Source organism: Hyperoodon ampullatus, assembly GCF_949752795.1.
Source record: "Hyperoodon ampullatus genome assembly, chromosome: 6".
Taxonomy (NCBI): domain Eukaryota; kingdom Metazoa; phylum Chordata; class Mammalia; order Artiodactyla; family Ziphiidae; genus Hyperoodon; species Hyperoodon ampullatus.
In genome coordinates, this window is record NC_136919.1 from 20,046,583 (window position 1) to 20,069,143 (window position 22,561).

The following is a 22,561-nucleotide window of genomic DNA, read 5'->3' on the forward strand; positions in this document are numbered from 1 at the left end:
CAGAACTCCAAAGGACAGTGCGTGATCACTTACCCGAGGACCGCGTGCACCAGGAGGTCCAGGGAGCCCAGGCAGCCCAGGGGGACCCTGAATAAAAAGCAAGAAGATAGCATCAGTGCCCAGTGGCAGGAGAGAATGGAATCATGTAGTCATTCAACAAACCTATCCAGAGCTCTGGGTATGGAAACCCTATGGTTGAGAAGAGGGATCCCTTGAGGTACCTACCTGAGGAATGCATGCTCTTTGGGGCTTTCAGGCCGTTGCAGCTGCTGTTTCTTGGTCTTTGAAGCGCTCATCTTTTATTACTCAACTAACTTAGGGTGTCGCCTCCTCCAGGAAGCCTTCCCTGATCCCTCCCCTAAGTTGGGCCAAGTCCTCTCTTTCCCTCTGCTTTAAAGGCCACTGTATTATATTTGGGGAATTATCTGCTTAGAAGCCTGTCACTCCCACTAGACCATGGTCTCCTCAAAGGAACTAGTGGGATGAGTCATCTCTCTCTCCCCAAGGCTCAGCCAAATGTTTGATAAAATAAAACAGCAAGAGATCTCAGAGTTCAGCCAAGTTATCTGCAGAGCCTCAGCAGAGAAGGGACTTGTCCAAGGTGACACCAGCATCTCTGCACCACGGAGAGGCAGTGTAGCATAAAGGGTATAAGCAAAGACTGTTGCATCAGACAGGCCTGGGTTCAAATCCCAGTGCTGCCACCTACCAGCTGGGTTTGGGCAAGTTTCTTAACCAGCCTGTGCCTATAAAATGGGGGTAATAATGCCCTCCTCATAGGATTATCGCGAGGATGACATGAGATGGTAAACATAACACAGTGCCTAGTATGCAATCGTCACTCAAATGTTCCATCTATTCCAGTGGTCACAGCCGGGTCCAACCTTCATCACCACGCCCTGAGAACCTGCAACAGCCCGCTCACTTGTCTCCCTGCCTCCACCCTCTCCCCGCTCCAGTCTTCCTCCACACAGCCTGGTTCACCTTCCCAAAGCATTCCCCTGCTCAACAATATTCAATGGCTCCCCATTTCCCACATAAGACGGGCCTAACCCTGCAGCATGGCGTTCAGGGAGCACCTGTCTGGCCTCACCTCTCTTCCCTTCCCATAGGAAGCAAGTCAGCCCAGCAGACTTACTCAACTGCAGTCTGACCTTTGTTCAAATCCTGGTCTTGCCACTTAATAGCTGGAGACTTGGTGCAAGGCCTTCAGCCTGAGTCTCCACGGTCCTCCTTTACCATAGCTACTGTCCTGTCTACCCCAAAGGAGTGAATGAGGATTGATTAACTACGTGCCTGATGTAAAGAACTGAACACAGAGCCTTCAAAGGAAGCCAGGCTTTCAAGGATGTGTGAGGCCTGGGGAATTCATTTGTTTCAAATAACCATCAACGAGATTCCAGGTTTCCTGCCCAGCGTTAAAATCGGTGTTGAAAACCCAGTACGATTTGGCTGGTAATTAATCCAGATCTCACGCTGGGCAGCCTTGATTCACAGTTCTGGTCTGTGAACACCACGTGCTTGCTCGTCCATAAATAAAAATCAGAAGAGAGATCCAGACAGACAGATATGGGTACCAAGGCCCCAGGGTCACTGGAAAGAGCCCCGGCTGGAGGGAGGGAGGCTGCTGCGTGACCTAGTGCAAGTCCTGGCCATCTGAGCCTCCAGGTACCTCTGGCCAAACTGGCAGCAGGCAGCATTCCTTCCATCCAGAGCCCAGGGGCTGGGTGGACAGTTTCTAGTCTTATATCTACCTCTGGGAGGTTGAGATTCAGGGCCAGCCTACTCTCTGCTCCTCCGTGGGAAGCAGTAGAATACAGTATAAGACAGGGACCTGGGTCCACACTGGGCGCCCTCAATTACTAGCTGTGTGGCTTTGGGCCAGCTCCCTCCAGCCTCCAAGGCTTCATTCCTTAACTGTAAAATGAGGCTGTACCAGCACCCAGCTGACAGATAATCTGTAAAAAGTGCAAATTCTAGTGCCTGGTACACAGTTAATGCCCAGAAAGTTAGTGCTGTTTCTGGTAAGCAAGCTGCTGGAAACTCTCCAACTCAAAATTTTAAGTCACCTTCCTCAGCATCTGTTTGGGGGGAGAGCAAAAGATTTCCCTTCCTAGAAGGTCCTCCCCGGCCCTATTCTTCCAGGTGACCCAGAATCAAAGGGAAACGCAGGGGGCTGAGGCCAAGCATTACTGCAGGTATCTTTATCATGACCGAACCCTTTTCACGGATGAGAAATCACAGAGAGGCTTGGAGAGGCAAAGTGATTTGCTCAAGGCCACACAGCTAATAGGTAGAGCCTGGATTCAACCAAGGATCATTTAACTTGTTCTCTTATCCTGGGCAGCTTCCTCACAGACAATCTTGGCCAGGTGCGTTGTGACTAGGTGTGCAACCTTGGGTAAGTCCCTTCCCCTGTGTGGGCATCTGTGAAATGACTATCCCAGAACCTTCCCAACACTGGCGTTCCCTGAATTTCTGTGGTGATTTCCTCCTCTAGGTTTTCCAGTGGGAGAGAAACAGTGAGATCACGTCCATCTCCCAGAGAAGGTGGCCAAGGCCCGGAGGGGTGAAGGCTGGTGCAGGCCTCCAGGGAGGGACAGTCTCCATGGGGTGTAGCTCCCTGGTGGACCCTGGGAGGGCCACCACTGCAGTGGCCTGGACACACCCTCTTGGCACTTCTCCTGCCCCAGAAACGGGGGCATCCAGCCTGGAGTCTGACCTCATCCTTGACATCTGCAAAACAGACTCTAAGTGCCAGGCAGGACCCACGGCCCCTCCTGGTGATGTCAGTTCACAGCCGGACTCCTTGACATGGCAGCCCAGCCGCCCAGCTGCGGCCCCAGGCAGGCCTGACCCTCCCACACTCAGTGAGGCTGGTTGCCCCCTGCCCTTCTCGCTTGATCCGAGACCCTGCCTGCTCACCGTGCAGTGGAAAAACGCTGCCATTTCTTTCCAGGGCCTGAAGCCTGAGCGGGTGACTCCGGGATGATTCACAAGGCCGGGGTGGGATTTTTCCACTCCACGCTGCAAACAACGGGGCCTCTGAGAGGGCCTGGAGCTGAGGGGGAGGGGAGCGGGGGCTGCAGGCCTGTCTGGGGGAGGTGGACGAGGCCTGGGCTCGGGGCTCACGCAAACAGAGCCATGGAAACAACCAAGCAGCCGCTCTGGGCTTCCCCCAAGGGTCCTGGCCTCCAACAGGCAGGCCTAGGGGAACCCCATCCCCCGGAACAAATCCACCCTTGTGTCCAGCTGCAATAGCCCGCCTGCCAAACCTTGCAGAAGGAAGTAAGTCCTGGCTGGCATGGCCCCTGGCAGCAGGCAAGGAGAGGTTTCGCAGGCCTGGGATCTGGGAGACCTGAGTCCAGTCCTGAGCGTGCTGCTAACAGCCAGGTGACCCTGAGCAATGACCTTTCATTCTCTGGGCCTCTGCTCAGTGCCTGCTGCCTGGTGGGGGAGGCAGGAGATCTCAAAAGGCCCTCCCATCTCTAACCGTCTGAGCTCACGATTATTCCCAAGGTTAGCCCAAAGGGCACTGAGCTTTCCCCAGTCTCTGTCCTAGGGAAGGGCCTACTGGGACAGGCCTTGAGCAGATTACTTCATCTCCCTATGCCTCTGGGTCTCAGTTTTCCCAGCTGTAAAATAGGAATACAATACCCTTTTTTTTTTCCCCCAAGATAATGTATACACGTGCTGGTTATTCTCCATTTGCTCCCCAGATCCATTCTGTGCCCTGGGAAGCTGACCTCTACAGGCTGCACTGCCAGGCTTCCCTGCTCTCTGCTTCTGGCTGAGTTTGGTCAATGGGAGGCCCCAGCAAGAAACTTCTTCTTCCAGTAGAAGGAGAGGGTGGGTGGGGTATTTCTCTCCCTGCTCCCTCCTTGCTGTGCTATAGTTTGGTCCCAGCTCCTGTCCGAGACCCCTGTTCATGCTTTAACTCCCACTGGCTTCTAGCAACACCTTCCTCCCCTTGTAATTCACGTTGGACCCCATGTGCTTCTCCAGCCCCTGTTGATTCCTTTGATGATGCCAACACCTCTGTAAATAATGCCTTCCTTAAACTCTCCTCGATTACCCTGTTCTCTGCCTGGGGTCACAGGACACAGCACGCAAACTGCTTAGCACAGAGCCTGGCACGCAGCAGGAGCTCAAAAATCATATGCAAGGACAAAGCAAAATGCCCCTCCATTCGCCTGGATTCTAGATGATACCAGTGTAAGGGGTGAATTGCTCAAGATCTAGCCCTGATTCCTAACTGCCAATGGCATGAAGGCCCTCCTGTGCCAGAACCTCTTGGTTCTCTTAGGGCAACAATGCCCCTACCTCAACCATTTGCACATCAACAATCAGCCACAAACATCCACTGGAACCCATATGCTAAAGCTGGGTGCTTTACGCCTCTCATCTCAGACAACCCACACAACTTTGGAAAGGTAGGTGGTACCATACCCTTGTTTTACAGAGGCCAAAAACTGAGGTTCAGAGAGGTTAAGTGACTTGCCAAAGGTCACACAGCACCTAGAAGGCACTCATTCAACATTTGTTGAAAGAATGAAAAGATGGCTGGATAAGGGAATGGTTCAAACCCAGGTCATTCCAAATCCAAAGTCTGTGTGCTCTTGCCCTACAAGTGCCTCCTTACCCCACCGGCAGCAAAGATCTGTGTAACCTCAAAGAGCCTGGCCTGCGTGTCAGGACAACCTGTTTTCCGTAAGGATCAAATTCCTTCATTCATCTCCCAGATAGTCATGGACCATCTGCTGTGGGCCAGGCGCTCGGCCGGGTCTCCCTGAGGTGACGCTTGGAAAAAGTGCAAGGGCGTGCAAATGCCAGCAGCCTGATCGTGAATAAATAAGGCCTTGACTCGCCTCCTCCTGGGCGTGGGGCTTCTGTGCAGCTTCTGTGCAGCCTCTGTGAACCACAGCTTCCCCGCCCCTAGTCACCCGGGGCCAAGCTCAGCTTTTCCATGTTCCCCTTGCTCCTGGGGCTCCCACAGAGCTCCCTCCCTCAGTGCTACAACTCCTGGCAGGCCTGGGTCCACAGCTCTATCTCAGCTTCTGCCAGTCTGTCCCGTGCCCCTCGAGAACCATGCAGAACTGGCCAGACACAGCCTTGAACACCCTCTCTCAGGCTCTGAAAGGTCCTGCAGTCATTTCTAAGAAGGGAGATCTCCCAACACTGGGCCATAGAGGGGAGACAGCCCCAGGGAGAGGAAAGAAGTTCCCCAAATCACCCAGCAAATCGAAAACTCCAAGGCACCTGGAGATTCCTCAACTGGCTTCTTCACAGGAGGTGGGAGCTATTACCTTCTGCAGAAACCAAAGCTTAGAGTGGGTTGGGGCCGCAGAGCTAGTAAGGAGTGGAGCCAGGATTTAAACCCAGGTCTGTGTGTGCCCAGACTGGGGACAATTAAGCCCCATGTCCCGGGCAGCACAGCTTCTGCTCTGCTGGGGTTAAGATCCTGAATGTATCTGAGGGTTTGGGGCGGGGATAAGAGAAAACAGAAGGAACACGAGTTCTTGTCACTGCTGTTCAAAGATGCCACCTCAATGAATAATTTCTGCTATCTGGTGAAATATAAATGACCAGTTCACCACCAGTTTGCCACAGCGGACTGGACAAAGCTTCTAGAAGCTTCTTGGTTCCTACTGGAGTGAGACTAGGTTCCGAGGCAGGATGGCACCCGGGCACACTGATGTCTTCCCTCTTGCCCTCATCTGCTCTGGGCTGGAGAAGAAGGAAGAGCCATGGTCCTCGCTGAAGCTGCATCCCAGCTCCTCCTGCAAGAACATGCTGCGTGCCCTTGGCCAAGTCTTTTGTCTCCCCAACCCTGGTCCTCTCATCTGTAGAGGAGGGGTTAGTGCACACATCCTACCCTCCTGGATCGGTTTCTACAAGGTCCTAAAGGGAGATGCCACGTGTGTGGAAGTAACTCATGAACGTGATAGGAATAGAAACAAAAGATTTTTTAGACATTGAACTCTTCACTTGAGACCAAGGACAGGGCCTGACACAGCTCTGAAGCCCGCAGCCTCTCAGCCCTGAGTCCTAGGGTCTCAGAGCAGACACTCGGGGGGGCGGGGACTGGAATGTGCTGATCTTGGAGTCTGGAGCTGGGGCGTACACTTCAGCTCTGCCTCCTACGTGCTGTGTGGCTTCTGAGTGAATCCTGGCCCTTTCTGGACACAGTGTTGAGGCTCCTTACCCGCCCAATGATGAGGGTGAACTGAATGGTCCCTAAGCATCCATCCCCTGAACAGGTCAACTCCAGCACCTTCTTCGATCAGGGGGGAAGTTCAAGACCAGATCTGGCAGGAGGCCTCACCTCCTGCTGACCCACGTCACCAAAGCCCAGGAGAAAAGTACGAGGCTCAGGCACCCGAAAGGCCCAGCGGCAGAGTCTACACCCTGAAAACCTGCTTCTGCTCCAGTTCTGCTGGCTTGGACACGGTCTCCCTCATTCCACGTCACACACGGCCTTGGGGGACAGGGTTGGCCTCCTCCACTCGGCGGGGTGGAGATCCTAAACGTCCCCCCCATCAGAGGGGGACAACTCACCCCCTTTCGACCTCACAGCCCGTGAGGCCAACCCCTCCACAGCTTGGGAAACTGAGCTATCACGGGCCAAAGGTACCTGGTGCCTGAGTAGGACTGGGTAGCCTGGAGGGGTGAAAAGGGTTTCTCCTGCTTTCCTCGGCTCCCCACTCCACACCCTGCCAAGTTCAGAACACGGGACTTGAGCAGAATGTTGACATAATTGCAAAGCAATGCATACAATTTCCGTAAGTTCTACAATATGGTTATAATAAAAACGGGCTCTCGGTCCCCTTGGAGACAGGCTGAATAAATATTATTCCTAATGATTATTAAAACTCATTAAGTGTGTTTGTAAGGCCTGGGAATTCCCAGTATCTGCCACTGTCTCCAAATTGCGGGGAGCCTAACCCCAAGCACAGAGCCTGGTGGGCGATCCGGCCCCGGGAAGGAGGAACCCACGCGGTGGTCATCTCCAAGGAAGGAGAACAGAGCAGAGGCCCGAGCTTTCTGGAAACTCCATCTCATCATTCCCCACCCGGAGGAATTGGCCTCCAGCTGCAGAAAGGTCGCTGCCCCTGGAGACAGTCCCAGGCATGCCGGAGGCATCGACCCCGAGACCGTTTCCTGCACGTGGAATGTTCCTTCTCTCTTCCTTGACTGCTTGGACTCACCCTGACCCTCCTCACCCCAAAATCCTCTACCAGGGGCCACAAATCAAATGTCTACAGGAGCCAGGCAGGTAACAGAAACAAGATGAAAGGACTGGGTTTGAAGGCCAAGCGGGAGACGTGTGGGCAGGCACACACAGGAGGGGGCCTGTCCTGTCTAAAGCAGCAGCCCTGACCCGGCCGCAGCCCACGGGCCACTGCATCTCTCCCTCTTCCAAGAAAAGCCGCTCACCCAGTCTTTTAGAAGAAATCTCTCACATTTAAAAAAATATTAATAACTTATTAAACATTTTAAACAATGCTGCACGTGCGAAAGAAAACACACTCAGCCCTACCCATGTGTGACCTTTGCCTGAAACTCGCAGACAAGCTGGTGGGCTGGAGGAACCCTGTTCCAGGGCTCAGGCCTTTGGGGACTGCGTAACCTGGGGCCAGTCAGTTCGTGGTTTTCCTTAAGACGCTCAACCTTTACAGTGAGGCTAGCAAAGAGTGACTTGGGGCCTGGGTTAACCAAAGCCCAGGGTTTGCTCTTACCTGGAGGGGGCCACCAGACCCAAGTCCACCTCAGGGGATCACAAATCTGGGGCAGGATGTGCAATCATGAATACAGCCGAGGCGGAGGCATGGGGGACCCGGGTTGGAGTCAAGGCGCTGCCTGTAACCAGCTCCCTGCTCTAAGCTGCTTCACTTCCTCTGCCCTGACCAGGAGCAATTGCCCAACTGCCCCAGTCACCCGCTCAAGCTCCAAGCAGCAGGCACACCCCACCCAGTCTTACCGGTAAACCACAGTCTCCCTTGGGCCCCGGAGGTCCCATCAGCAGCAGGAAAGGTGTGGGTCCCACCAGGTGGAAGAACGAAGAGCCAGTGCTCACGGGCTGGGGGCTGGAGGACAGGAATCGTGCCGGGGCCAGTGCCGGGGCCGGGGTGGTCTGCTGGCTGGGCTGCAGCTGCCTGGGGCTCGGCCCAGTTGTCGGATGGTTAAATGGGACATCCCTGGCTGCCTTCCCAGGTCTGAGAGGGACGGGCTTCCAGGGGCTGCTCTTGGATCTGGCTTTCTTTGTGGCTTCTGATCCAGTGGGTTTCTTGCTTCCAGTGGGGGCTGAACCAGGAGCTGGGGTGGGAGGCATTGCTGTGGCCTGCGGCCGATTAGTCCTGGAAGCTCTAGGACTGGGGGCAGGTGATGGGGGCAGGACAGCGGGTCGGGGAGGTCTGTGTGTGTTGGTGCGGGCAGGGGCTAGCTCACTGACACGACTGCTCTTCTTGGCCTCCACCTGGACCACTAGGGGAAAAGACTTCTTAGAGGAGCTGGCAGCAGGAGGTAGGGGCCGGGTCCTGGGTGCTGGAAGTCTGGGCGTTACAGGGTTCCTCTGGATCGGCTTCACTGTGGGACAGGACACTTTGTCAGGAACTGGGAGGGAAGTGGGTAGCACGGGCTTCTTGGTGGGGGCGGCTGACTTTGTGAAGGAAGGCGGAGCTGCCTTCTGGGTGGGGCGGGGACTTTTGGGGATTTTGGTGGCTGTGCTCTTCTTCAGTGGCTGGACAGGCCTGGTGGAGCTGGCAGGAGAGGCTGGGGGCACGGGAGGCAGCCCTTCACTGGCTGACAGCCTGGCAGGTGGCAGCAGGGTCCGGGCTGGGCCTCCACCTGTGACGGGCTGGTGAGGGCCTGTGGTGATAGTCCTTAGGGGCTTGGCGGGCATGGCAGGCACCAGAGTCACCCTGGGCCCCCTGCCTGCTGGCCGTGACACCAGGGCTGGCGTGGCAGTGGTCAGGTTCTCCAGGCCCAGCAGGGCAAGGTCGGTCTGGAAGGTGAGGGGTGTGCCAGAGTCTCGGGGGAGGAAGGGTCCCAGCTGGGGCCGGTACGTGTCAGCCTGTCCACACTGCTTTCTCAGGTGGGTACAGTAATTGTGAGCGACCTGCGTCACGGGGTAGATACTGAACTGGCACAGGGCACCTTCGAACTGGACTGCGTGTGGGCTCATCTTCCCAAAAAGGAACAAGCCCTCAGGGTCAAGCGCTGGGTCCCTGTGGAAAGGCAGCGGGACAGGCACCCGGCGCTGCCCGCAGGCCGTCACCAGGGTGACGGTGCGGCCGCGGAGCTCCAGGGCCAGGTGGTGCCAGCGCCCGTCGTGCACGTCGAGGTCGAAGGCCACGGAGCGCCGGGGCCCCAGGTGGACGACTGTCTTGCCGGGGAGGAACTGCAGGCCCAGCTGCAGCTTGTGCTTCCGGCTGCGGACGGCGAAGAGGAAGGCATGGTTCACCCGGTGGGAGCAGAGGCTCAGCACCAGCGCCAACTCTGTGCCCAGGGCGGCAGGGAAGACGGCAGCCGTGGGCGCCTGGAGCCGGGCCCGCTGCGTAAAGATGAAGCCGGACTGGAACGGAATGACCCCTGGGGGTGGGGGGCTCCGGCCGCCCGCTGCCTTCGTCCAGCTGAGGCCCAGCCGCTGGAGGACGTCCACATCTGGAGAGGGAGGGCAGAGGGGGAGAGGACACAGTCAGGGCCTGCTTCCGGCTGCACAGACGGTGAGGACAGTCCACCGCTGCTACCTGCTGCCCCATGGCTGTGGCTGACAGCACAGAGCTGGAACCAATCCCTCGTCTGGCTATGTGATCCTGCATATGCAGACCGTCCTCCACGTATGATACAGTTACATCCCGATAAAGCCAAGGTAAGTTGAAAACACCCTAAGTCAAAAATGCATTGAATACACCTAACCTACGGAACATCACAGCTTAGCCGAGCCTACCTTAAACAGGCTCAGAACACTTACATTAGCCTACAGTTGGGCTAAATCATCTCACACAAAGCCTATTTTATAACAAAGTGCTGAATATCTCACATAATTTGTTGAATACTATAAGCGAGAAACAGAATGGTTGTACTGGTTCAGAATGGTTTAAGTGTATTGGTCGTTTCCCCTCGTGATCTCGTGGCTGACTGTGAGTTGCCGCTGCCCAGCATCACGAGAGAGTATCATACTCCATATCGCTGGCCTGGGAAAGGATCAAAATCAAAAACTCGAAGTACAGTTTCACTTTTGCACCATCATCAACTCAAAAAATCATAAATCGAAAACATCGTAAGTTAGGGAGCATCTGTAGCGGCTAAAAACACAGACTCTGGAGCCAAACTTCCTGAGTTCAAATCCCACGACTTGGGCTTCCCTGGTGGCGCAGTGGTTGAGAGTCCGCCTGCCGATGCAGGGGACACGGGCTCGTGCCCCGGTCCGGGAAGATCCCACATGCCGCGGAGCAGCTGGGCCCGTGAGCCATGGCCGCTGAGCCTGCGTGTCCAGAGCCTGTGCTCCGCAACGGGAGAGGCCACAACAGTGAGAGGCCCGCGTACTGCAAAAACAAAAAAACAAAAAAACAAACAAAAAAAAGACCAAAAAACAAACAAAGAAACAAAAAAATCCCACGACTTACTAGCATTGTGACTTCAGTGCCTCGGTTTTCCCATCTTTTAAATGGGATAATAGTAGTACCAAACTCAGAGGGACGTTGTGAAGATTAAATGAGAATGCACTTGGAAAAAAATGCCTGGCATAAAATAAGCACTTTTGAAGGAGAGCTATTAATATTAAAAATGGTAATCACCAAATGCTAGAACTAAGGGTATAAGAGCCTGCCCACCATGGTCTGTTTCCCCTTCTCTCTTCCTTGAAAGCCATATTCTCCAGGAAGCTGGCCCATAAGTGAGGGAACGACAGGAATGTTCATGTCACCGGAGCTTGGGAAGGCTGTCCAGCGGACCTGACTAGTTTCACCATTGTTTTCACCCAGTCTCCTTCCCACCCCCAAAGTCTCTCTCAGGCTGGAGCAGACTGGGGGAGCTGCTGTCTACACAGAAGGCAGAGGACATTTCCAATGACTCCCTTCCTCCCTGTGTGGCCTTGGACAGAGCAGAGGAAGTAATCAAGGCATCCCTGCAACCTCTGTCCTCTGGCGAAGTGTCTGGACATGGGACCGTGGTCTGGCCAGGTCACATCTGCCTGGTGATTATGCCGGCTGGGCTTGCCAGAGCAAAAGGAGGGCTTCCAGGGTGTTTATGGAAAGGTTTCCTGACCTTGCCGCTCGTCGGGTCATTCGACCTCCTCCAGTTGGCTGAGCTGCCAGCGTCTGCAGAAGCCTGCTCAGGAGCTCCATCTCAGCAGGAAAGGAGAGGCTGCCTCCGGAACTGGGTTCTGGGAAAGGTCCTCAGGCCCCCTGCTCTGAGCTCAGCATCCTAACCCCTGAGTGTGGAATGCTCTCTCCCTCATCACCTGGAGTAAGAGGAGGGTCCACTGGGCTGAATGCAATCAGCTCTTAGTAGACCCTCGGCCAACCACTGTGAGACGGACAGGTGGATGGACAGAGAGATAAATGGGCTGGAAAAAACTGAGAACCTGAGTGCTGGTAACATGGTAGCATAATGGTTCCATATCAGGCTCTGGAGTCAGAAGGCTGGACTTTAGAGCCAGACAAGACCACCCGTGAGTCCAGACCCTGAGCCTCAGTTCTCTCTGCTGTAAAACGAGGCTGCAAAGAGTGCCTACCTCATCGAGGTGTTGGGAGATGAAACGGAGGTCTTCCTTATTATCTGTCCTTACCCACCCCTGCATCAGGTACCTCTGGCCAAGTCTCTTCCTGCCCCCCAGGCCTCAGTTCCCCTGCCTGAAAGACAAGGGAAACCATACCTGGAGGTGGCCACAAAGTGCTAAGAATGTTCTAAGAACTCTGTAGCTGTAGGCTGCTGTTTCACGTTGGCTTGAAGACTCTTATTCTTCCCTAGGACTCGAGGGCCTTCACTTCACTTCAAATTCCTCCTTTCTCCCACCTGTCTGTCCCCAAGTCCTAAGCTAACATAAACCACACTGTTTAAGGATTGTGAGTAGTAGCATACTTTATACGTTTAATCACTGAAAGCCTCTTAGTATCATAAGATACTTCTCACTGTAAACAACTTAAAAGGGAGGAGCCACTTGTAATGACAGAAAGTCACTGCCCGCTGTCCCACCTCGGCAGCCCCTGAGAGGCTCTCAGGCCTGCACACATCTCTCCCTGCACCCTGCAACTTACAGCCGCTTGCGCTCCCTCAGGGAAGATGACAACCGGCCAGGCCAGGTGGCACCGAGGAGGTTTCCCTTATCATCCTCTCCAGGTGGGTTTTGCTTTTGTTTTTTTTTTTTTGCTGCATTGGGTCTTCATTGCTGCACACGGGCTTTCTCTAGCTGTGGTGAGCGGGGGCTACTCTTCGTTGTGGCGCGCGGGCTTCTCATTGCGGTGGCTTCTCTTGTCGCGGAGCATGGGTTCTAGGGCACACGGGCTTCAGTAGTTGTGGCACACGGGCTCAGTAGCTGTGGCTCATAGGCTCTAGAGCACAGGCTCAGTCATTGTGGCGCAAGGGCTTAGTTGATCCGCGGCATGTGGGATCTTCCCGGACCAGGGCTCGAACCCGTGTCCCCTGCATTGGCAGGCGGATTCTTAACCACTGTACCACCAGGGAAGCCCTCCACGTGGGTTTTAAAGCTGACACCAGGCAGTCTCCAGGCCTCCCCTGCACACTACCTGCAGCTCAGGGGCCAAGTCCCCAACTCTGCTACCTGGAACTGACAGAGGTGGTCACCGCTAAGCCTCCGGGAGCCTCTGACCACTGTGGGCTCCACGGGGATAGAGAAGGGCCGCTCTTGCCCAAACTTGTCAGGTAGTATATAATTAACGATAAGAAGAACTAATATTTGTTGAGCACTTACTATGTGCTTTATGTGGGTTACCTCTCTCTATTCTCTCAATCATTTATACAGCAGGTACTGTTTATTATCCCCATTTTACAGAGGAGGGTCAGAAAACTGAGCGATAGGAACTTGCCCAAGGTCACACAGCTTATAATAAAAGGCCCAGCTGGCCCCCGGGTCTTTGTCCTTCCTTCGTCACTATGCTATCCTGCGCTGGAGCCCCTAGACTGGTTGCAAGGCAGGGTGGAGACACATCCAGAATCCCATCAGGGGAGAGGAGCTGGGGGACAGGGGAATGAATTCAGCCCAAAGCCAAGATGGAGGGACCCGGCCAGCTGGCCGCAGCAAGATCCCTTTATTACATAAACCGGGCTCCACACCGCTCCAGCCTCTCCTCACCACCCCCCTCGTGCCTGACTCAGGACTCTGGACAGCTGTTCACCTACTCTGGGGGGGAAAGAGCAAGCTCGGAAAATATGACATTTGCACAAAATGTTGCTGGGCAGCAGGAGTCTCTTCCGGGCACAGCCCTCCCCTTCCAGGGGCCCAATCCCTGCCTGGTGGCCAGGTCAGGCCACAGGGGCTCTGGGAGTGCCCAGCCGCCTGCCCCGCACACAGGCTGGGCGGGCGCGGAGGAGGGAGAGGGGCTGCTATTTTAAGCGGCATTGTGGCCGCTTGACAAACAGATGTGGGAGACGTTTCAGTTTCCATGGGCAGTGGTGTAGCCAGCCTCCCGCTGCCTGGGCCCCCCGGACAGCTCCTCTGGGATAGCGGGGGAAAAAGCGGCATCTCACGGGAAGGGGAAGGCAGATCACAGGCGTGGGCAGTGATGCTTGTGGCCTTCGTGTCTCTTGTCAGCACTTCTTGGGGGCACCCATTGGACAAAGAGGGACAACTGCAGCTTACTGACCCAAAGTAACTTACATTCTGCCCTACATAGGAACAAAAGCATCACCTTTCCATATTTCTGCACTGAGCCCTTTCTACCCTTTGCAAAACATCAAACGTGATTCTTTCAAGCCCGGAGAGAAATTTGCCAATGACTGGCTCCATTCTACTGATGAGAAAGTCGAGGCACTGAGTTCCAGTTAGGGGAACGGATGTCTCCTACCCCTGCGTTCTCAGATCCCTTCTGTCCTCCTTTGTCTCCCCCTGGACAAAGAGAAGAGAGAATTACCTTCAGGAGCTCCTTGGGTGGAAGCCAGGTGACAGGCAAGTGAGACGAAGATCCAGGTGAAGAGAAACCCCCTAGAGACCAGGAGACACAAGCAGATGTGACATCAGCTTCCACCTCTCACGTCCAGATCCAGCTAGGGAGTTGGGAGTGGATCACCCAGCCCCAGTCCCACCCCGGTCCTGCCCAGGGGAGGCAGGAGGCGAGGCACAGGCTCCAGGACCCCATCAGACCAGCCCACGCTCCCGGGGGTCCAGGCACAGCCTCTTGGGGCAGGACCTGCTTACACAGTACAAATACAACCTCGCTTTTCACAGATCAATAAACCAAGGTCACCGGGCGGGAACTAGTAGGCAGGAAGCCCTGCCCTGGCCGTCAGGAGACCCAGGGTCCAGCTCAAAATCTGCCACCGACTCACTGGGCAACGAGGGAACAGCCCCTGCCGCTCCCCGTCTCTGGGCCTCAGTCTCTCCATCTGTACTGTGGCCTCAAGATCTTGAGGCCCAGTGGGCAGCAGAGCCAGGGCTGAAAGGTCAGTGGGAAGACCAGACTGCTCTGCTTAGATGACAGGTAAACTTTTCAAAGGGCAGGAAAGATGAGAACTCAATCTCCAGACTCACGGCGGAGAGCGGGAGAAGACCCCTTAGCCAGGACCAGTGTGTGCTAAGGAATCTGCCTACTGGCTTCATGCTGATAGGAAATGGGAGAGAGGGAAGGAGAGAAGAGGAGACGACGGGGAGTCAGGCCCCCACGGGTGCAAACCTGGCCCCATTGCTTACCAGCTGTATGACCCTGGATGAGTCCCTCCGCCTCCCTGAACCTGTCTCCTCCTCTACAACTCGGCTGACACTCCCTATCTTGCAAGTCAGGCGTGAGGATTAAATGAGCTCATGCATGTCAAGGGCTCGGCCTGCTGCCAGCCACCAAAGTGCTTCTTATTCTTAGACCAACCCTGCTGTCCCTGCACTCTGGGGCCCGGAAGGGTTAATGCTCTGCTCAGGGGCTCCTGCCAAGATGGGCAGAGGCAGTGATCCGATTTCACCTTCCTGTGGGAGCAGCCACTGGCGACACCCGAAGCCACCGGGGCATCTGATCCCCAGGCAGGCAAAGGGGAGGGCGGCACGTGGCCAGAGTCGGCCAGCTAGGATGCAGGCAGAAAGAGCCCCGACAGGCGGGTGGTGAGGGCAAAGGCTGGGACACGTGGGCCCAGGATCCATTTCCAAGAGAAAGCCTAGGATGATGTGCTTCTGGGGAATCACGTAATCCAGGAAACCCATCTGCCAGAGTGGATGTCTGGAGCCCTGGGTTCTTCCCAGCTCCCTGGGAGCCTTGGAAAACACCCTCTGATTTAATACCAAGTACTCCAATTTAATTGCAGTTAGGATCAATGGTAATCCTGACCTGGACACTGTGGAAGACCCTGATGGTTACCCACCCACAGCCACCCCCCTTTCTGCTAGTTCAGGGAGACGTGAACTTCAGAGGATACTGGATGAATCTGGATAAGTCTAAGCCCACTCTGGGAATCTGCCATGCTAGTGACTGGCTTAGGCATGCATATGTGACCCAAATGTGGCCAATGAGGTGTGAGTGATGCCTGTCAGGGCCTCTAAGAAAGAATTTCAAAGGGACATGGAAAAGGTTTTCCTCTAGCCTTTGCATGTTATTGAGTGAGGACTTGCTGCTGCAGCCATTTTGTGCACATGAGGTAACAAGCCACATGAGCACGTGAGGATGGCAGAATGGAAAAACAGTGGGTGTCTGATGACACTTGAGATGCTGAATTGGCCAACCCTATTACTGCTTTTCCTTTGGGCCTCTTGATATGGGAGGTAATAACTCCCCTCATTGTTTAAGCATTGTTCAATTGAGAGTCACTCAGAGCATAAGGTGAACTAGCTGAAACAGCACTCAGACGCCGACGGTCCCTTGAAAGCCTTCTCCCGCTTCTGGGCCTTTGCACATGCTAATCTGAAGTGCTCTGGACACTACTCTTTTGCCCGGTCAGTTTGCACTCATGTGTTAGATTCTAGCCTGGGTGTCATTTCCCAGAGCCTGCTGCGCATACGTCACCAGGTATCCCATGTATGGTCATTGTCTATTTCTCTGTTTCCCTTTCTAGCCCAAGTCCCTGAAGGGCAGGGACCCCATCTGTCTTGTTCACTCTTGTTTTCCCAGCACCTGGCAGGCATGTAGTAAGTGTTCAGAGTATTTTTGCAGAAGGAATGACTGTTACCTGGTATTACAGGACTCTGGACTTCACAAAGTATCTTCTCAAAGCTTTAACTCCAGCAGGCCCACCCCACCTCTGACATTTTCCAGGGATGCTCCTGGATAATCCTTGCTCCCTCCTCATTCTCTCCCATCTGCTGCCACTGCTGTGAGGATGCCTTTTACACAGGGCCTGTCCTCCCTGCCTTCACGGGCCTCACCTCCAGCGCATCACCAGCAATAACTAAAGGTCAGTGCCTAGCGGCCCTGGTCTTGTCTCGGGAGAAGGGTAGAGGCTGACCCTTCTGGCATGACCTGCCCGCTTGAAGCAAATGGCAGACACGTCAGCCGGGATGAACAGTAACAGGCAGCTTTGTTCGATTTGACAAAAACTGAGGCCTAGGGACGGTAGGTGCTTCCTCAAGGTCACCATGGGCAGACTCTGGGGACAGAGCTCTTCAGTACTATTTCCCACACCAAGTAGCTACTCCAGGAAACTGTGGCCAGATCTACTGGCGAAGAGCCGTCTCCTACCTCCCAGTCTTGGTAGTTCCAAAGCACAGCTGCATAGCAAAGGCTCTGAGAAGTCTGCAATAAGGAAATTCACTGCACTTTCCGTCGGTCAGCAGTGCCTGAACTTAGAGGACCAGGGAACTCATCTTTCCTGAGAATGCCTCCTCAGAAGACACTGCCCCTAGCTCTCCAGGGTTCCTGCAACCTTACTAGTCTCTGTTCCATTTCCTTCCAGTCTCCTCTCTTCCCAGCCCTTTCCAGGCACCAGCTCTCACTCCTTGAGTCTCTCCCTGTATCGTCACATCTACCCTTCTTAGGATGCTCCCCAAGCTGATAAAGAGAGGCCAGGTGGAGAGGAGAAGGTGCAAGAACCACGCACATCCTTCTTGGTCAGTTTTTCCTGCTGGGGTTATGCCAAGGCGACCACCCTCTAGAGAATAAGAGTATGTATTGAGGGCAATATCTGTAATCCCTAAAGGTCAGGAGAAAGAAGACTCACAGGGGAGATAGGATGGGAATCTTCTCTTCAGTTAAGCTTCCTAACACCATGGTTTCTAACTCGAGAATTTCAGCGCTGAAAAGGCCTGTTACAAAAATATTTGTCTCCCTTTCATTCACCTCAACAAATGCAACTGACCCTCTCAGACCTGGATTCTGTGTGCACTTGACCCAGAAACTGCCAAAGTATAGCACGGGAGAATAGAGTGGGAGAAGGTCCTTTGAGATCATTTAGAGGCCAGACTCTAGTCCCAGCCCCTCTTTATAGAGATGGGCCACTGAGGCCCAGAGAGGGGAAGTGACTTGCCCAAAGTCACACAGCATGTCAGTGACCCACATCATCTGACTCCACCACCTAGTAGACAGTCCTTTTCGCTCGACTCGTCTCCCATGGAGAAGAAATCGGAGACTTACAGGGACTTCCTACTTGCCAGAGACCAGAGTCCCAGCCTTCACCAACAGGAACAGAGATGCAGCCTGGGGAGCCAACAGCCATCTAAGTAAGCTCCAGGCCTGGAAAGTTGGCTCCCAGAGGGAGGTCCTGCCGATTCATTTGCTCCCGTTCCAATCCTGTTTAGGCTACTGCTAGTAACGTTTAGTGCCTGCACTGGCTCAGAGCTTTGTTCTTCCAGACTTCTGTTTTCACCGCTGACTTGTGGGCCTTGGCTGGGCGAAGCCAGGGCTCCAGAATGTCGGGAAGACCAGAGCTCAGGGGCCAGAGACGGCAGAAGGCGGCCGAAACGGGAGCCATGAGTTAGGGAGCCTGACCTTGAAGACACAGCCTGGCCACACAGCCCTCCAAGAAGGGAACCCAGGTGTTCTCTTCTCCTGCAAAAAGCCCTCTGCCAGTACACCCAGTGTGGTTACTCCTGGACCACGAAGCCGGCCAGAGCCTGCAGCTGGTGTGCATGGTTTTTCCTCTTTCCTTGCTACCTGAGAACATACAGGTGCTCAGAGACCCACACAACTTGAACATCCACTGTGAGCTCAGAGCTGAGACCCAGGGCACAGAAACACAAGGAAAGCAGCCCCGTGGTCTCTGGGCTTGGCTGTTATCCCACGGAGTAAGCTGGGAAGGATGCAGCCAGAGGACCACAGGAAAGAGAAGGGGGATGAACCTGTCCCACCTGCCTCCATGGATTGGTCAGGCCCCACGTGCCCAGACAGCCACGCCCAGGCTTTCTTCACACCTTACACCTCTTCCATGGGAACACAGACAGGGCATCTGTCCGGACAGGATGCGGCCCAGAATTTTCCAGTTGTTTCACACATCCATTCAAGATGAAGTGAATAATAATATAAATAACAGCTGCCATTTATTGAGCACTTACTACATGCCAGGCCCTGTCCTAAAAGCCTTTTACAAGCACAGTCCCACTAATACTCACAAAAACCCTTCTGGCTGGGAATGAGGATGCCCGTTTGGGGCGATGAGAAAAAGGAGAAGCAGAAAGACAAGGTGCCTGCTCCAGCTCGCACGGCAGAGGTAGGATTCACACAGCTTGACTGAAGTGCGTTTTGCTTCCATTTCCGCCATCAACTGAAATGGCATTTTCGTGTGCCAGGCAGGTTGTGGGGTATCCAGAGGGTCCCTGAACACAGAGAGGGGGGAAGGGCCTATGCCAATAAAGTAATGGGCGGAGTGTGCTCAGCAGGCCGTGGGTTACATTTGGAGGGCAAGCCCCCTTCAGTGCGGCATCAGAGGTGCTGATGGCTGCTGAGCTGAGCCTTGTGGATGGCAGGCTTATGGAAGCACGAGGGAGGGGAGTGTTCTGAGTACAGGGAGGAAGGGGAAGGAAAGAGAGGCCAGGGATGCTCCGTAACAGTGTCATGGAAGCTGGGCTGGGAGCAAAGCTGGGAGGCACGCAGGGGGCCAGAGGGCACAGGGTTTGGGGCACTGCAGTAGTTAGGGAGGCAGAGGCTGGGCCTCAAACAGCGTCACTGCCCACTTACCTAAAGCTTGGGCCCCACTGTGGGGTGCTTGCCTGGCACCACTTTTCTACCCAACCGCTGGCATCTGCCCTGGCACAGGGTCTTCTGGAGAAAATGAGTCAGCAGTGTGCTTACTGGTGCTGTGTGTGTGTGTGTGTGTGTGTGTGTGTGTGTGTGTGTGTGGCGGTGAGGGGCGGGGGAATCTCAGCCAGCCCGCTTTTTCCAAGACATGGGAAAGAGAGGGGGAGGCATCACCCCCGTGATTCCAGCGCAGAGGGGGCAGGGCATGGTGGCCAAGGGCGGAGCTACAGCCCTGACCAGCGTCTTGGGAATGTCCTCTGGTCCTGGGGGCAGGATGGACAGGGAGCAAGTTCTGCGCTTTTCTGGGCCGTAAGCATGAGCCACAGTCCGCAGGGCCCTGAGGGGCTGCTCCCATCCTGCCCACTGCCACACACACCCACACGCGGTGACTCCCTCTTGCACATGCTCCCTCCTTTACAACTCCTACTCCACAGGCTGGGAGTCAGAGCCGCTGGGTCCCAGCCCCTCCTTGGAGATTCCCTGCCCCTCTCTGGCCCTGAGTCTCACATCTGTGCAACGAGGGGTTCGAATTAGTCATCTCCCAGGGCCCTTTATGCCCCGACATGCTGGCTCACACTTTTTCCTCTCTCACACGCGGGACAGGAATTGAGGACCACCCCCCGCCCCTCCCCAAGCAGGGGAGCACTGAGACACACAGACCCAAACAGACTGACACACATGCGAAGATTTCCAGAAACAGGGGACGTGCAAAGACACACAGACACTGAGACAGCAGCAGAAGCCGAGACCCGCAGCCCTAGAAATTTGCAGACAAGTTTCCCGAGAACCGACAGAAACGGAGACTTACAGGCTCGGGACCTGTGGACACTGACACTGGAACACACCGAGACAGTCAGAAATGGAGATCCCCCCTCCCCCAAGCATCCAAAAAGCCCCCCATCGCCCCCTCCCGCCCCCCGCCCGCCGCTCCAGGCGCCACCCCCAACCCCCAATCCCGATTCCCGGGGCTGGCTCTGCATGGGACCCTCCCCAGCTCGGCCCCCGCCCCAAGGCGATCGGGCAGCCGCGCCAGGCAGGGCAGGGCGGGCAGCGCTCTCGCCAACCCTCGCCGGGCCGGGGGCGCTGCCCGCGTTAACCCTTGGCGGCCCGCCTCGCAGGGGTGAAGGAAGGAGCAGGAAGCTGACGTTCCTCTGGAAGCGCCCCGCGCGGCGGGGAACCCCCGCCTCCGGAGCCGCAAGAAGCTGGGGAGGGGGCGTCCCCGAGCCGGTACTCACCTCCCGCGCGCCGCCGCCGCCGCCGCCGCTGTGCCTCGGGCCCCCCGCGCCGATCCCGCTCCCATGGCGGGCCCCTACTTCATGCTCCCGAGCCCGGGGGGGCAAGTGTGGGCGCGCCCCATGGGGCCGCCAGCCCCCCGCCCCGCCGCGCCAGGCGGGCTCAGAGCGCTCGGCCCCCGCGCCCCCAGCGCAGCCCCGCTCCCAGGGGCGCCCGAGCAGGCAGGCAGCGCGGCCGGGGCCCCGCGGGCGCCCGCGCCAGGCCCATGGTCCCAGGAGTCCCGGCGCCGCGCTCGCCCCTGCCTCGCTTTTCTCTGCTTCCACCGAAAAGGAAGAAGAAGCAGGGGGAAAAAAAATCAAACTTTTGGAGGCGGGCTGCTGGCGGTCCCCGGAGGCAGAGCAAGGCCGGGCGAGGGCGCGCGGAGGGCGGTGGAAGCTGCCTCCCCGCCGGCCTGGGGGAGGAGAGGAAAAGGAAGGATTTGGGGGAAATGAAGGCGATTTAAAGTCTCGGCCCGCGGTGGCTCTCCACCTTCTCTCCTCCCCGCGCCGGGCCGCCCTCTGCTGCCCCCTGCTGCCCCCTGCCGGCCGCAGCCGGTGACACAGCCTCCGCGGGCCCACGACTGTCCCGCTGAGACATCCCACCCCCCCAGACCCCCTGTAAAGATGGGGAAACTGAGATTCACAGAGAGGAAAGAGTTGGCCAAGACTGTACAGCGGGATGATCACAGTTCGGAGATTCGGGACCGCTAGATCGTGAGACTGGGGGTCCCCGAGTTGGGGGCAAAGATAGAGGGGGAAAGGAGACAGATACTATTGCTGAAAGGAACCCGGAGTTCCAGGGACAGATCTGGGACTAGGACTCAGTGTCCAGACTCTCATGAAAACAACAACCAGTGTTCTACCACACACATACACACACCTATTTTCCTCCCAGATTCAGGGCGCCCTGGAGGACAGACTTTCCTGGGCACGTACTGGGTGCGTTTGTTCAATGTTGGTCTCCTCTCTCTCTCCTCTCCACGCAGTAAGAAATGGGAGCTTAACCTACCTCCTCACCCCAGAGTAGACCAAAGGCTCCCTCAGATCCCACTAGGGAGCGCAGAACTGCACACCTTGATGCCGCCACAAACACCTGGCAAATTCGCACACCCACAACCCCAGTTCGAGCCCTGGCATCAGAATCCCCCTCCGCCTCCACTTCCACGACTTGTTCCCTGGTGCATACACACATTCCCACACATATCTACACTTGCTCCAAACTCAGACACTCACTCACACTCACATGCAGGCACAGCCACGCACTCCTCCTGGGCTCACACAAACACACCCTGGGGTGTCTGGACTCTGGCGCACACCCGGACTCCACACACGCAGACGCATGTACATTAGTGCTTACACGCGCACAAATGCATACTAGCCTAGCCTAGCCAGATCCTCCCAACGCACACACCCGCGTGCACACCTCTCATACATATCTTCACGTGCACACGTAACAGCCCAAGTGCACACACTCACGCGCGCTACCCCCCATTTGCACACAGGTTTCCGCTAGTGCCCATCGCACGCGGGCACAAACACACTCACTCCTCGCACGTGCACCCCCTCCCCACACGCGCGCACCTTTACGCACACACACACCCGTACCCCCAGCGCTCCAGGAGCCCCGGGCCACTTACTGGGTCCCTAGATGCGAGGCTGGACGGTCGGTCCTTCCTCGGGCGCCTAACGGCATTTGTATTCATGGGTCCCCGCAGCCGCGGGCGCGGGCGCGGGGGCGGGGGGGGGCGGGGTCCCCTTCCCTAAACTGGGCGCGGGCGCTCGGAGCGCAGCGGCACCGGGAGGGGCATGGGCGCGCCGGGCTGCGCCACCCGCCCGGTCCGCCTGCGCTCGAACTTCGGCCGCTCTGCGTCCTCGGACTCTGGCACGGGCTCCGGGCGCGGGGGGCGGTTCATAGGTGCAGGGGCCGCGGCGCCCGCCGGGCCTTTTGAAGTCTTCGCTGGGGGC

General features: G+C 56.1%; 1 protein-coding gene across 1 annotated transcript in view; it reads right to left on the bottom strand.

Moving 5' to 3' along the window:
* COL27A1 (collagen type XXVII alpha 1 chain) overlaps positions 1 to 20,625 on the bottom strand; it is a gene marked incomplete at its 5' end in the record, with an annotated part of 145,297 nt that extends 124,672 nt beyond the window's left edge. Inside the window, 4 exons of the mRNA XM_079706055.1 lie at positions 34 to 87; positions 7,982 to 9,663; positions 14,094 to 14,164; positions 20,561 to 20,625. Of these exons, the coding sequence (XP_079562181.1) occupies positions 34 to 87; positions 7,982 to 9,663; positions 14,094 to 14,164; positions 20,561 to 20,625 (1,872 nt within the window). The remainder of the gene's footprint in view (positions 1 to 33; positions 88 to 7,981; positions 9,664 to 14,093; positions 14,165 to 20,560) is intronic.
* Between the last annotated feature and the right edge of the window lie 1,936 nt (positions 20,626 to 22,561).